General features: G+C 37.4%; 1 protein-coding gene across 6 annotated transcripts in view; it reads right to left on the reverse strand.

Annotated features, from left to right (window-relative positions):
• Nucleotides 1-15445, reverse strand: part of LOC106080430 (peripheral plasma membrane protein CASK) — a 328101-nt gene that overhangs the window by 125107 nt on the left and 187549 nt on the right. For 2 of the 6 annotated variants that reach the window (XM_013241819.2, XM_013241818.2), the window contains exon 3: nt 12347-14704. The exons of the other annotated variants lie outside the window; for them this stretch is intronic. In XM_013241819.2, coding sequence (XP_013097273.1) covers nt 12347-12760 — 414 coding nt within the window. In that variant the 5' untranslated portion in view covers nt 12761-14704. The remainder of the gene's footprint in view (nt 1-12346; nt 14705-15445) is intronic. 6 annotated transcript variants of the gene reach the window in all.

A 15445-nucleotide genomic window follows, 5' to 3' on the forward strand; every position in this document is an offset into this window, starting at 1 on the left:
TTAATTTCCGTTGGGAATAAAGAACGAATTTGATATCTAATTTCAGTGCAAAGTTCCGGGGGCAACCCAAAACACCCTCAAAACGATTCATATTTACCGGCCAGGGCAATATGGAGCTCAAATTAAAGGGATTTGGAAGTGCAGCACGAGTTTGATATCCATATTTGAGTCGAAATGTCTGAGGTGCAAATGTCGCCAACATTAAGAGGGCATAAACACCACCCTGTCCGATGTTCTCCCCACCCTAAAAAGCTATTGGAGAGTTTAAGAAAGCGCAGCGGAGCGGGCCCGGTTCGGCTATTTATTATAAAAACACGTATTGTACCATAAACCACTACTGGGCTGTGATACAAAATAAGATAATAAAAAGTCGCATTTGTCTGTCGCCGTATCCTTGTCCGTCTGCCATTTTTTTTTTTTTTTTTTTTTTTGTAATCAATATGGAGATGTTTGGTATAATTTTTCAACCGGTATGGCGTGCTTAGCACACCCCTACTCCCTAGCTACGCCAATGCCCCTGTTTCTGTAGGGGGCCATACACATATAAAATAAATAGGTAATGCGCTCTTCAGATACATGTAAAATCTAGAAATCAGTTGCTTAACATGTTGCCAAACAAGTAAAACTGCCAAAAACTTCAGAAAAACAAAACAGTGGTGATTAACCCTTCACTAATGCTGTCGACATATGTGACTCCTTCAACTATGAAAAATTTCTATACGAAGATGTGTAACTCAGTGGCATGCCTATCGCACTACAAATAAAGTTCCTTATTCATCATACCTGTTCCTTAATGGAATACAAATAGTAGGCCATGGGCTTGGGAGAAAAAAAAAACATTTTGTTATGGCTTCACCAAAATAAAGTTCAAACCAGCATACCATATGGCAAAGAAAGGAGGAAGGCCTTTCAGTTGATGGAAACTGTCGGTTTCCGATTGCAAAGAAGCACTAAGACTTTTTTATTTCGCCAGCTTTCGAAAATTGTTGGAAATTGAAAGCTATCAAGTGCAACTTCAAGAATTGCCATGGCATGCTTCTCAGAGCTCCAACTTCATTTGGCTAAGTTAATTAAAAAATCCAAGTTGAATTGATACATTTCGGATGCAATTCTTAATCTACGTGTACTTGAGACAATCCTTTGTTCTTTGTGCGTACTGTATTCTCTGCAGACCATGCATGGAAATACTACTTCAGTTGTATGAAAATTCTGATCCAAAGTCCATCTTAAGTAGAAAAGCATATAACGAAGAGAACCCCATAATTGGCCTATGCTTAGAAAGGATTATCGAGGAGTAGAAAAGAGGAAAAAAAATGTTATGCAACTTCATGCTGCAGGTAAAAGTTTTTTCTTGGCTCTTCTAGTGCAGCTCTTATGGTATTCCTATTACATGCAACTTTGACTAGAGGGTGTTTGCTGCGTTTGCTCGGTAAGCTATAAGCATTGGCTTTGGCCAATGGCAAAATACACATCCACGAGGAGTGGCAGCGGCAGAGAGGCATACAAAAGAAATCATGGAATAATTAGTTTATTTGTTTCAAAGTTTATGCCTCTTTGGCTGTTGACTGCTACCACCACAGTCTTCATTGTGTGGGCTGTGTGGTTTTATTTTTGTTGTTCTTCTTCAGTTTTTTTTTTTTTTTGTTTTTTGTAAACCATAACCACAATACTGGCTGGCTTAAGGTAACAATTTGGCCATGTTCTTTTGCCGATGTTTTGTTCATTGTTGTTCTTTTTTTGGTTTCTTTTGCTTTTAGCCCGCATAAAAATTGAATGAACAAAAGTTCTTGTTAAATTGCAACAGGGCAATGGAGTAAACCAAAAAAAAAAAAACACAACAAAAAAACGAATCAATGCTTATCCATGATACACTTGGGCGGGCTGCCTTTTGTGTCTCCCATCCACCCCCCCACATAAAAGCCAAGGAAGCTGTTTAGCTAAGAAAAATATATTAAACAGAATTAGCTTCGAAAGTTATTTTTATTTACAAAAATCGTTGTTTCTTCATTCTCATTAGATTTGCCCCCCGAATGGCAAAAACAAATCGAAAAAGCCAAACAACAGATAGCAACAGTACTGACCCATTCGCCCAACCACCCAACAAGCATTGTTAGCAACAGTGGCATTTCGGCAACAGCAACAAGAACAACTACCAAATTAGAAAGTTTTAATGTTAATTTCCAAAACGGAACGAATCACTTTTTAAGTGATTTCCAACAATGGCAATAACAAGCCAGCAAACAACTTTCTAATTTCGTATTTCACCCCAAATTAAGAGGGCTTACCAGAGAGAGATTGTTAAGGTTGGGCTGTAGGATGGGGAACACCATTCATGGTACATAACAAAACAACTACAACTACATTGCTGCCATTTTGCAAGGACATTTTGTGTAACAACCAATGAATGTAGAATCATTAATCAATAAAATTACGAATTAGGGCCATAGCTTTTGAGGAGGGGACACGGTTTAAGGGGCAGGGCAAACTTTCTTGTTTATTTGTTTTTTCGGGGTGGGGGTGTAGGAACAAAACCAAAATTTATCCGCCAAGCAAAAACTCAAAATTGTAGATGTAAATATTCAAGCATTAGGTCTTCTTCCCCCGGAAACCTTATTTATATTTTTTAATTAGTTTAGGCTTTCAGAAGGTATTAAGGTTGTTCAACCAAACTTTTCGAATAAATTATCAAAAGTTATCATTGTAAATAGACATCTTTTTTCTAAAAACCAATTGCTTGCCTTTAAATGGAAGAGGAAAGTTGGTGGAATTTATTTTAAAGAATTAAAAATGTACTTTAGCCAAAATTAACTTTTAAAAACCTAAATAAGTAAAGAGGCAATCGAATACCCACCACCATGGATATTTTTGTAATCCTATTTTTTATTGACAAACTTTCTATGACATAGTTATAGCCACATATGTGACGATCTGAATCAAATTTAATACCGGCAAGCCTAATACAAGTCAAATTTTGTTATTTCAAATCGGGATATTAATCCGCAGTTTTATGGCTTTAATACTCTAAATCGGCAAATCGCTTATGTAGCAGCTACGTCCGTTTTCGACAGTAATTGACAGACATGGGATCCAATACAACTATTCCAAATTTAGGCAAAATTTTATACTAAATGGGACTGTTACGGCCTTGGGACCCTAAATCGCCACATCAGTCTAAATGGCAGCTTTATCTAAATATGGTCTGATGTAGATCACACATGGCTCGGATATTCTAAGAGCCACCGTAGCGCAGAGGAGGCCACCGTAGCGCACAGGAGGCCACCGTAGCGCAGAGGTTAGCATGTCCGCCTATGACACTGAACGCCTGGGTTCGAATCCTGGCGAGACCATCAGAAAAAATTATCAGCGGTGGTTTTCCCCTCCTAATGCTGGCAACATTTGTGAGTACTATGCCATGCAAAAATTTCTCTCCAAAGAGATGTCGCACTACGGCACGCCATTCGGACTCGGCTATAAAAAGGAGGCCCTTTATCATTGAGCCTAAACTTAAATCGGACTGCACTCATTGATTTGTGAGAAGTGTGCCCCTGTTCCTTAGTGGAATGTTCATGAGCAAAGTGTGCAAGTTTGCACTGCAATTCACTGTTTCAAATTTCAGCGAAATCGGGTAATAAATGCCTCTGTTAACGGTTTAAGACCCTTAATCGACAGATCGGTCTATATGGCAACTATATCTAAAAAAAAAAAAAAAAACGATTTATTCCATTCAAGAACTCAACCTGCCTATAGAAAAAATGTGAATCTGTGCAAAATGTCAGCTCAATATCTTAAGTTTTGAAGGCTGCAGCGTCATTACAACAGATGGACTAACCAACAACAACAAATCCCAAGGCAGCCGGTTGTTCGCACCGTATTGACCCGATGGAGTTCTTCATCGGCAAGGGCTGCAAGGGTTATACAGCAAGTGTATAACATACTGCTACAATAACAACAGATGGACTCTAAGATTTCAATATGACATAAAAACATAGCATACTTTAAGGAGTTGTGTAAAAGTGTGCTATACAATTCTCACCGACCATGGGGTTGTATACGCAATGTAAAAGCATTTTAGATCGCTAATACGCCACCCATGCCATGGTTGCAAAGTTTTCATATACACTCAAACCTAACACCCCCGAAACCTAAGCACCCCCTAAGTACATTTTTTTATATGATAATTATGCTAAGATTTTTTTTTTTTTTAAATTATAATTTTGCTAAGAAATCATAGTTGTCAAACATTATTTTTTTTATTTCTTTAATCTCTATTATTGACAAATGCAAAACTTAGGGAATTTAGAATTTAACCATGGAAAGTAATCCTTTTTGTGTTTAAAATCATAATAGCCGTCGCACGATGTCGTTTTGACGAAGGATGAATGTCCAGGGTTTAGAAAAGAAAATTAAATGCAAAAAATATTTTAAGCCGCATATATAAGCGGACAAAACTAAAACACCTCCAATTTAAGGTACAAAACAAAACTTTAGAATAGCTCAGTATTTCGTTGCGCATACTTTTTTCGCATGGCACACATCTTAAAGGCATTCAGGATATTAAATTATTAGTTATTGCGGGAGATATTGATTGATACAGGCTAATTTTAAAGCTTCAACTAATGGGTTTTACAATTTTATTCGGCTGATTTTTCCAATATTCCAAGGGTTGGAATAGGATAACAGTCGGGTGATTAAGGTAACTATTGCACTACATTATTAATTTTTTTCCGTGAACTACAATTTCAGATTCTTAGGATACTCGGGGGCCTTCCAATTGACTCTTATTTATTTGTGGTGTGAAAGACGAATTTGTGGTTCCAATTTTTGTTACCTTGTTTTGAAGTACTTACAAAGTCCTACAAAAGAATTCCTACGTGTTATTGTGTGCAAAATATAGGCCTTCAAATATTATGGCATAAAAAGACAAAAGAAAACAATCTTTAAATTTTGTTTTTCTTTTTTTGTTTCTCTCTTTTAATTTTAAAACACTACGAATTTAATATAAATCGTATAAATAATGAATATAGGTTTAGGGTTTTTATATTAAAGATAACTGCATGATTTCTACAAAAAAAAAAAGAAAAACACCATCATGATAACATACTTTCTTATAACACAACACATAGACAACAAATACCTTTTACAAAATGTCAAGTGGTTATTTATTTCATATAGCACAATAACTGCAGCCATGTGGCAAAACATCAGAAAAAGGAAAACAAGAATAATTTATGAAGGTTTATATAGCGCCTCAATATAAAATAAATGTTTATGGATTCATCTTTAAACGATAACAATTGACAGTCAGTAGTCAATTCCTTGACCTTCTTTGCTTGCCAACACAAATAACAAAAAGCTCAGAGAATGTCAATGACAAATGTTCCTTAAGGAGAAGATTTATGATTTTATTACTACCACTCATCGCTCATCTCATCACTCAGCACTCAGGCGGCACTCGCTACTCACCATCATTGTTATTATTATTCGAATGATTAATGGTGCATTCGGACATTAACCGACATAAAGGTACGGCATAAAATGTCGAAGAGCTCATGCTGTACTTGAATGCCAATGAAAGATGATACTTTGCAAATCAAATAGCAATTATTTTTGTTTTGTAATAATATACATTGACAAATAATCACCAAATAATGATTTGTTTATATTGCACTCGAGACTTTCGAAATGGGGGCATTGAATAATTATGAGGACATATTTTCATCTTGTCTCCTCTCCAAAAGAGGCAATTTGTCATATTTTTTGTAGAGATATAACTACAACAAAGAGATAAAGTTTTTCAAGGCGATTTTAACCCTTTAACGACGAATGACTAGAAAAACCCCGAAAAATAAAGCCGTGATAGAAAAAGCGTAGATCGAGTTGGACAAAAAGTATTCCAAAGCGCTTTTGATTGACAAAAATTGGGCAACGGAAAATAGTTCAATGAAATGAACGAAGGCACGATCAGCACGTCGAAAAATATGTGGTACTACGCCCATACCGAAAAGTTATTCTATGGCAAGCGAAGTTTTTCTGGATAACACGTATTTTAGCTTGTTGTGTGTTGTGGATGTTAGATGATTTTTTGAAGAGATGTTGGCTGTTAGAATTTAACTTTTCCCTTACTGCGCTAGAAGAAAACGTTGAACAACAAGATTCATTCAGAGGGCATGCTTCTACCATTGCACTGCTCACTAATTAGTGAGTAGGTGGAAGCATGTAATCTTTTGGTGGCATAGCAGTCTGACGGGCCCTTGCAGCCCGCCCCTTGATACATTAAACATGTATCATACATTTTGAGACTCTTTAAAGTGTTTTTGTTGTTTTGTTTTGAAATAGAACCAAGAAATAAAAACACATTGGTCTAAGCTGGTTAAACCAACAACATAATTTAGTTATTTGTAAACAGATTCTTACGAAAGTTGGCAAATAATGATTGCTATCGTCACGAAATTAGGCACTAATATTTCGCTTATGATTTTTCAGATCACTGGTCATAATTTTGAAAAACGATTTCCTCTGTGACTCCTACGATATGTACAGATTTTGATGAACATTCTACATTTCAAATTCAAACTAATTTTAATTTCGACGAATTAGTAGGATATCAAGAGATCGGCCGTCTTTAGCCCGTCCTTACCAGTTTTTTCGGCACATTGAAAGGTTTGGATCAAAGCTACGGCAACAATTTCAAAAACAAACAAACAATGCACTACGTATTTATAATTCAATATTATTCTCCATTATATAATTTGTAGTGTGGCGGTAAAAAGGGTTTAAGGGACCGATGCTAGGTCTGCAGTCCTGAAAAAGCACACTGAAAAAAACTTTGTCTTAATTTTGAAGATTCAAGCCATAGATTACCAAATATAATTTCAGGATGATCAAGTTTCCAACTTTTTTAAGACTTTTTATTTTAACTGTAACCTACCAGTTGGAGGACACCCTAGCGCAGAGGTTAGCATGTCCGCCTATCACGCTGAACGCCAGGGTTCGAATTCTGGCGAGACCATCAGAAAAAATGTTCAGCGGTGGTTTGCACCCCCTAATGCTGGCAACATTTGTGATATACTATGCCATGTAAAAACTTCTCCGCAAATAGGAGTCGCTTTGCGGCACGATGTTCGGACTCCACTGTAAAAAGGAGGCCCCTTATCATTGAACTTAAAATCTTGAATGAAACTGCACTTATTGATGTGTGAGAAGTTTGCCCCGGTTCCATAGTGGAATATTCATGGGAAAAATTTGCATATTTTTATACCCACCACTGAAGGATGGGGCTATATTAATTTTGTCATTCCATTTGCAACACATCGAAATATCCACTGCCGGCCCTATAAAGTATATATATATACCTGATCAGCGTAAAAATCTAAGACGATCTTGCCATGTCCGTCCGTCTGTCTGTTAAAATCACGCTACAGTCTTTAAAAATAGAGATATTGTGCTGAAACTTTGCACAGATTCTTTTTTTGCGGACAGACATCTATGAAGCAAAATAAGAAACAATAAGCCTTCAAAATTTGAAGCGGATGGTCATGTCCGTTAGTAAAATTTGAATCATATATCTGTTTGAAATTTTGGTTCTTTGGCTCGTTTTCATTGCTAAAATTCTTCGAATAAGGCAAAATCTTTTTGGTCCAAGTTTTTTTTTTTTTTTTCAGTGTACACATAATTTTTTTAACAATATATCTATCCTTTGTGAGAAATGTCAGTCTTGTTTTCACATTTTTTTTTAAATTCAATAAACCCTGTTTGATAACCACACACACACTTTATAACGGTCCAGATGTTGGTATAGCGATCGCCCAAGTTGATATCCAAAAGCCACAGTTTTCGGAATATTTATGGCGTTAAGGATTGTTGTTGAATTTTTAACAGCGATTTTCATTAGAACTCAATAATAATGATGATTTACTCTAATTTTACAAAATGTGAAATATGCTAATAGAGGTTTTCCATTCTTTTGTTGGTTATTCAATGATTGCTCAACTCAATATTATTTATTATATCTTACTACTCCCAAGTATTCAATTGTTGACTAACTTAAAAATACTACTCTTTAAGTTTGCCCCTGTTCCTTAGTGAAGTGTACATGGGCACTATTTGCATTTCTTACTATTTAATTTTTGCGATGCACTCATACCTAGATTCAAATGCTTTAGTCAATTTTTTTTTTTTTGGATGCGCCAATAATATCAAAACAGTCTATCTTCTCTAGCTGATGATGATGATGACGAATGGCATCTCAAAATCTAGCGAACATTTCTGATGCAATTGCTGATATCGAGAAATCACACACAAAACAAGTCGAGACATTTTGGAATGTGCCCTGTGACTCTAAATCACTAACTCTAGCGCTAAATGTGGTTCATTGCTTTTAAGAGGACTTTACCTTCCACCACCATAGCCACATCATCATCGTCATCACCAATGGGGCCGAGTGTTAGTATCGCGCGGCAATACAAAAGTCATAGAAATCATTGCCTGGGAGCACAAACGATGGGGACATACCATTGGCTTATACGCACAATGACAAGCAATTATTTGTATCTGGATTTGAAGGTATTAGCTAAGATATATTGTATTGTTGTTTGTAGTGTTCACACTCGCAATCACACCCATACAAACAAACACACACACACATACTTACATATACTCAACTTCCGTTATTAACAGGCAATGAGCATTCACTACACTTTTGTGTGGGCAGGACATTGCCAACATTGTTGGTTGTATTGCAATCACACATGAGTGCCTATGTGTGTGTGTGTGTGTGTGTGTCTGTTTGCTGTTGTACTGGAATGTTAAGGTGTTTGTGTGAGAATTGACGCCTTTGCGGCATTTTGCAAACTTGTTTTCCTTCAATGATATTAGGTTTGTATTTGGAACGAAAATAATCTTACATGGCGTTGGCACAGACTGCCGTGTGTTATGGTCGAATACATTCCAAACAGATTTCTCTGCTAGAGCCGCGTCTTAGATGGGGCTTACCTGTAAAGAAACACACAGAAAAGGGAAACAAAGAACACAAATCAAGATTGAGTTTTTTTCAATTTTTTGGTATTTGTTAAGTGTACACACACAATGATGTGGGAGTAAAGGCAACGAAAATGAGTATGTGTTTGTCTGTGTGTATGTGCGATGGTTGGGGAAGCATTCACCGCCCACCCATCACACAAACTGTAGTCTAGCTGCAAAGTAAAAATGTTTTGTGTGTTGGTGTTGGTGTGTGAATGACATTTACATTGTTGGAAAATAAAAAGAAACGATTTCATTGTTAACTAAAATATAATTTCAACAAGAGGCAAAGATTCTTGATATTAACATTGTTTCACTTTTGACTCGGCTCTTCTATTCTAAATGGCTTTCAAAAGGTATGTCGTATGTAACGAAATGAAAACAGAAACGAAAATGAAAAAATTTTGAGAAAAGATTAGTTTTGATGTTTTGTAATTTATTTATTTTAAGGGTCTTTAATGAAATAACAACAACACAAACAACAAATGCAAGCTAAAATTCGTTTGGCAACAACACGAACAAGTAAATAAATATTATGTTACAGTACATACACATTTATGTATATTTTTATATATTCATGGATGAAGTCGAAGAAGAAACACTGAAAGAACTCAACAATGCGGGCGGGCTTTGTTATGAAAGGTGATCATCTCACTGCCAATTGGTTAGGATCGAAATTTTGCGTTAATTTTTTTTTTGTCATATGTTTAAATGCTTTAATGATGAACTATTTCTTCGATATTATGCATATAGTTTTTAATAAGAAAATGAATAATGCTTTAATATTGTCACTGCGTTATATTAAGGAAAAATGTGACCTCGAAGACTTTAGTTTACAGACTTTGATGTACTAAAATTTGATTACATCTATGTATAATAATAAGGTCTTATGACAAAATTTAATATGGATTTGAAATAGCTTTATTTGAAATATTTTATTTCCAGAACTGTCAAATAAACCTATTTCAGGCTTCCTCAACTTTTATGAATAAGGTCGATAGTATTTCATAAAAAATAGAAAATATACAATAAATAACTTAAACTTCTACTTAACATTCTTTGAAAATGTTTGACATATTTGTTAATATAATTTTTTAATAAAACAATTATATTTCCTCCCCCCAGTGTATTGAAAAACAAGTTTGGCCGGGCCGAACTTTGGTTACCCACCACCGGGCCGAAATTTGGATAAACCACCTTTCGTCAGAATCCGGTGCAAAATGCATTATTTATGCCCGCTTAACAGCTTTATCGAATGTGGACCGATTTGGACCAAATTCGACATGGATATTGAGTGGTCTAATAAGTACATTGCTAAATTTTTTAGAACACAATATTGGTCTTTTTGGTAGCCATATCCAAATAAAGACCGATCTGCACCATAAACGACACGGATGTCGAAAAGCCTAACTTAAGTCGCTGTGTCAAATTTGAGCGAAATCGGATTACAATTGTGCCTTTTATGGGGCCAAGACTTTAAGAGATCGGTCTATATAGCAGCTATACCCAAATCTGAATCGATCTGGGCCAAATTGCGGAAAGTTGTCGAAGAGTCTAACACAACTCACTGTCCCAAATTTCGGCGAAATCGCATAATAAATGCGCCTTTAATGGGCCCAACACCTTATATCGAGAGATCGGTCTATATGGCAGCTGTATCGAAATCTCAACCGATCAGAGCCAAACTGATGATGGATGTCGAGTGGCCTAACGCAACTCACTGTCCCAAATTACAGCAAAATCGGATAATAAATGCACCTTTTATGGGCCCAAGACCTTAAATCGAGAGATCGGTCTATATGGCAGCTATATCCAAATCTGGACCGATCTAAGCCAAATTGAAGATGGATGTCGAGTGGCCTAACGCAACTCACTGTCCCAAATTTCAGCAAAATCGGATAATAAATGTGGATTTTATGGTCCTAAGAACCTAAGTCGGCGTATCGATCTATATGGAGGCTATATCAAGATATAGTCCGATATAGACTATCTTCAAACTTAACCTGCTTATGGACAAAAAAAGAAGCTGTGCAAAATTGTAGCTCAATATCTCTATTTTTAAAGACTGTAGCGTGATTTGTAGGGTCGACTATGATTTACTCAAAGAAGATAGGAGATTACACTTAAACGTAAGTCACCCCAGTAGACTAGTTGGTAGCGTGCTCGGATTACCAGTGCGACGGTCGTGGATTCGATTCCCGCAAGATGTCAGGCCTGTCGCTACTGTGGTATCATCTAAGTCCATGATGATACCACATCAGTCCATGATGATACCACTTTAAGCGAGTCTGTTTAAAAAATAGACAGCCACTCTTACCTGCACTTAAACGTAACTTAAATGAGATGGACTAGGCTGACATGCGGTTTCAATAAGACCATGTCATATGCCATATAGTAGGTAAAGCAATGGCCCAATTAAAGGATCAGCTGGTGTGACAACTATTTTAGGGAGAAGTTTTTACATGGCTGCTATTTCATTTTTATACCCTCAACTAATTTCGTCATTCCGTTTGTAACACCTCGAAATATTCGTCTTAGAAATATATATTCTTGATTATCATGACATTTTAAGTCGATCTAGCCATGTCCGTCCGTCTGTCTGTCCGTTTGTGGAAGGCCACCGTAGCGCAGAGGTTAGCATGTGCGCCTATGATGCTGAATGCCTGGGTTCGAATCCAGGCGAGACCATCAGAAAAAATTTTCAGCGGTTGTTTTCTGCTCCTGTTCCTAAATGGAATGTTCATGGGCAAAATTTGCAAAAAATTTGCAATTTGTATATCGATATGACGTCTAAGAAACATTTTTTTTTAAATTTGTTATAAACTAAACACAAACTGTACTCTGACCCACTACTGTTACTGTAAAAGACTCAAAAATTCCCCCTGATTCGGCTGAGCCATGTCCGGCTGTCCGCATACCCTCTTTATGCCATTTGCCGGTCTGTCGTTTGTTTTTTGTAAGCAAGGGGTCCACCCCATATCGTATTTTTTACCCAATCATCACGAAATTTTTCCAATAAAAATTTTTTCTATATATCAAAATACAAGGATCACTTTAATCATTTAAAAATAATCATAAAAATCAGCAAATATTCAGAAAATCTCTTAATATTCATTATTTTCACTTCAGTTGATTACCACTAACGCAAAATTTCATTATTTCAAAAAAAAAAACACAAGCCTTGCAATAACTTTTTCATTTTTGATTAGTTTTCATCCTTTGGTTCTTTCATTGGTTCTTCTTCGTAATCTTGAAGCAAATCCATAAACGTGGGTAATAAGGTGGGTGTGGGTGTATTTTTTATTTTTTCGGTTGTATTCGCAATTACCTGATGTCCAGAGCATATTGACCCATTGGGCACTCGCACACGAAACGGACTGTGCACCGGGCATGATGTGCGTGGACCCCAGCGCGATGAAGACGGTCCCTGTATTGACATGCTACTTATGCTATTTGAACTACATGGATTAAAACTGGGTGGCGGAGGCACTGGTGCCGCTGGAAGCCCTAGGCTAAGGTTATTAAGGCCGCTCATGCTGCGACAGTGGCCGCCACCCATGACTGAGGGCGGCGGTGGCAATATATCATCCATTGAGCGGCCCGCCATGGCTATGCCACTGAGCGAAATGTGTGAACCTAGAAGACTGCCGTTGTTGTGGTGGCCGCCGCCACCGCCACCACCACCGGACGACATCATCGATTGTGCTAGTGAGGGAGGCATTGCATTGCCGTGCGGACACATGGTGCCCAACGCCGCTGAGTTTCCAATTGACGACGAGCAATTCCCTAGGCCGACTCCGACTCCGCCTCCGGCGCCGCCGCCACCACCACCTACACAACCTTGGCCTACAGCTGACGCCGCAGCTGCTTGTGATGACGACGACCATTGTACACAGCCACCTCCACCAACTCCAACACCGCCACCGCCAACAATTCCTGCCGCCGCCGCTCCCCTTAGGCTATTTGTGTGATGTGAATCGCAATAGTGATCCACGGCAAAACTGTCTTGGCTACCAGAGCATTGCAATCTGTGCGGTGGCGGTGGAGAAGACTGACGCGAATAAATCTTTAATTAGTTGTGGTCACGCCCCTGGCCCCAACGAAGTCAGTGCCCCCTTGTCAAGCAGCAGCGGCACTACAACCACCAACAACAGTTCACAAATCCTCCCGCTTCTGCTTCTGCTCCTGCTCCTGCTCCTGCTCCAATTCCTGCCCCTGTAACACCTGCCTCTTCTTCTTCTTGCTCTTCCGAACACCAAGCAGCTACCCTGAGAACTAAACATTCACTGCTAAACACAGCTCAAAGGGCGGCTTTGTACCACTACTACTGCTTTAGTTGCTGCAGCTGTTGTTGTTGTCGACGACGATTGATGTTGCTGCTCATTGGCCTGCTCTGAGAAATGTGAATGGGGTAGGTCCTGCTGGGGCATAATTCTTGCACCTTATTGTGGTGGTTGCGTGTGTGCGTGGAGTGTGTGGTCGAGGAACACCATTGGAAGATCACAGTTCACTTTTGGGCTTACAGGTGTTGGGTGCTTACTGGGGCTCCGGCTCTTTGCTCAAACGCATATACAGACAATTTTCGGCGTTTCTTCCTCTTTAATTTCCGTTTCCTTAGTCACCCTTTTGTTGATGTTTGTTAGTTACTGCGCGTTTGGGCTTATGTTAATGTCAGTGTATGCAAGTATTAAGGGGATAACTGTCTCTGTACGAATGTGTGTGTGTGTGTGTGTTTGAGTGTGTGTGTGACTAGTTTTTATAACAGTTAACAAAACAAAACTAGTACTCAACAAGTTTCTTGGGGTTTTTCTTTTGTATCTCTTGCGACTGGGTTTCTCTTTTAATTAATTTAACAATTTGTTTTTGTTGTTTGCATTTAATCCTAAATTACAACTACATGTACAATGCATACTATTATTGTTGTGTATATGTATTTGTGTTGGGAGCCGTATAAGAATCACTGTCTTTGTGCGTCTGAGTAAATGTTTGTGTCTTTGCGAGAGAGAGAGAGAGATAGAGGAAGGGAGAGAGTTTCTGTTTATCTTCTTTCCCTTGGGGCTGGAGGGGGTCGAGGGGAGGCTTGAGGGACTTTATCACTGTACAAAATTTCGTGGAGGGGAGTTTGCCGGGAATTGTTTGTCCTTGGCTTTGGTCTTTCGCAACTTTTTTTTGTTGTTGTTTTGTTATATCGAGTAATTAATTAATTAATTATTGTGTGGCTTCTTGGCCGTGGTGTGTTGTAATCTCTACTAAATTTGTTTAATTAAATGTCTACGTTTTTCTTGTGTTGTGTCTTTTGGTTTTTTACAGCGGCTATGCTATTCTTGAGGGAAGAAAGTTTTTGTTTCTTGTTTTTTCTTTTTTTTTTTTTTGTTAATTTTTAATTAATGATCTTCATGGAAAAAATTTTAAGGTATTTTAATTTATTTTATTAGTTTGTCATCACATTCGTTTGCTTCAGTTTTTATTTCGGATTGTTTGGTTTTTTTTTTTTCTTGCTTGGGAATTCAATTTAATTGGAGTTTTAGTTTTAAGTCTTGCGTTTTTTGTTTCCTTTGGGGTGATTATTTAAATGTGTTTTCATTTTAATCTTGGTTAAGTAGTTCTTTTTTGTTCTTGGCATGCGTTTAAATCTTTTTTAACTTTAATATTTCTTTTAAACATTTTTTTTTTTTGGTATTTAATTCTGCAATTAAAATGTGAAAAGCAAAACAATCAATTAGTCCATTTCTAGGCAAAACAAAAAAAAAGAGATTCTTCTACGTTGGCGCAATGTGTATCCAGAGACCAGAGTTGCTGCTTGCCGCAAACGCTTGACGATAAGGGGAAAATGAAATATTTACATATGGCGATGGGTCTTGAGGTGATAGTAAATCCAATACCTTACAGCATAGGAAAGTTTAGGCAACACCAAATATTCCCAATTGAAGGTGAGAGGAAAACTTTTCCTATAAAAAACTAAAATTCATTTCAAGACTATGCGCTTTTGGCAACCACACCAAAAACATAAAGACAATCAAATGAAATATCTAATGAACGTGAAATGCTACCGCAATGTATACAGACTTATGTGGAACGAAACTTTATACAAACTATAAATAAACTTAGGCTGTTGTTAGATGTTAACCATAACATCGCGCAAACTAACACAAGCCAAAGATCGATCTAAAGAATATTCCAATAAAATATTGTCTAACTCACAACAAAACCTTATTAAGCTTAGGTTAGCTTAAACAAAGAGGAAACGGATATTAATCCGCCCTATGCCACTATGGACATACACCTTAGCCAAGGTTATTTAAATACTAAAAAGTAACCTCGAAAAAGAAAATCGAAGTTAGGAAATCCCTGCTACTTACAAAATCATTAATTATTTTCTATATGACGCCCCTAAGTTGGTGCATGTCTGGTATTGTGTCCCCACCGG

Source organism: Stomoxys calcitrans, chromosome 2 (assembly GCF_963082655.1).
Source record: "Stomoxys calcitrans chromosome 2, idStoCalc2.1, whole genome shotgun sequence".
In the NCBI taxonomy this organism is placed as follows: domain Eukaryota; kingdom Metazoa; phylum Arthropoda; class Insecta; order Diptera; family Muscidae; genus Stomoxys; species Stomoxys calcitrans.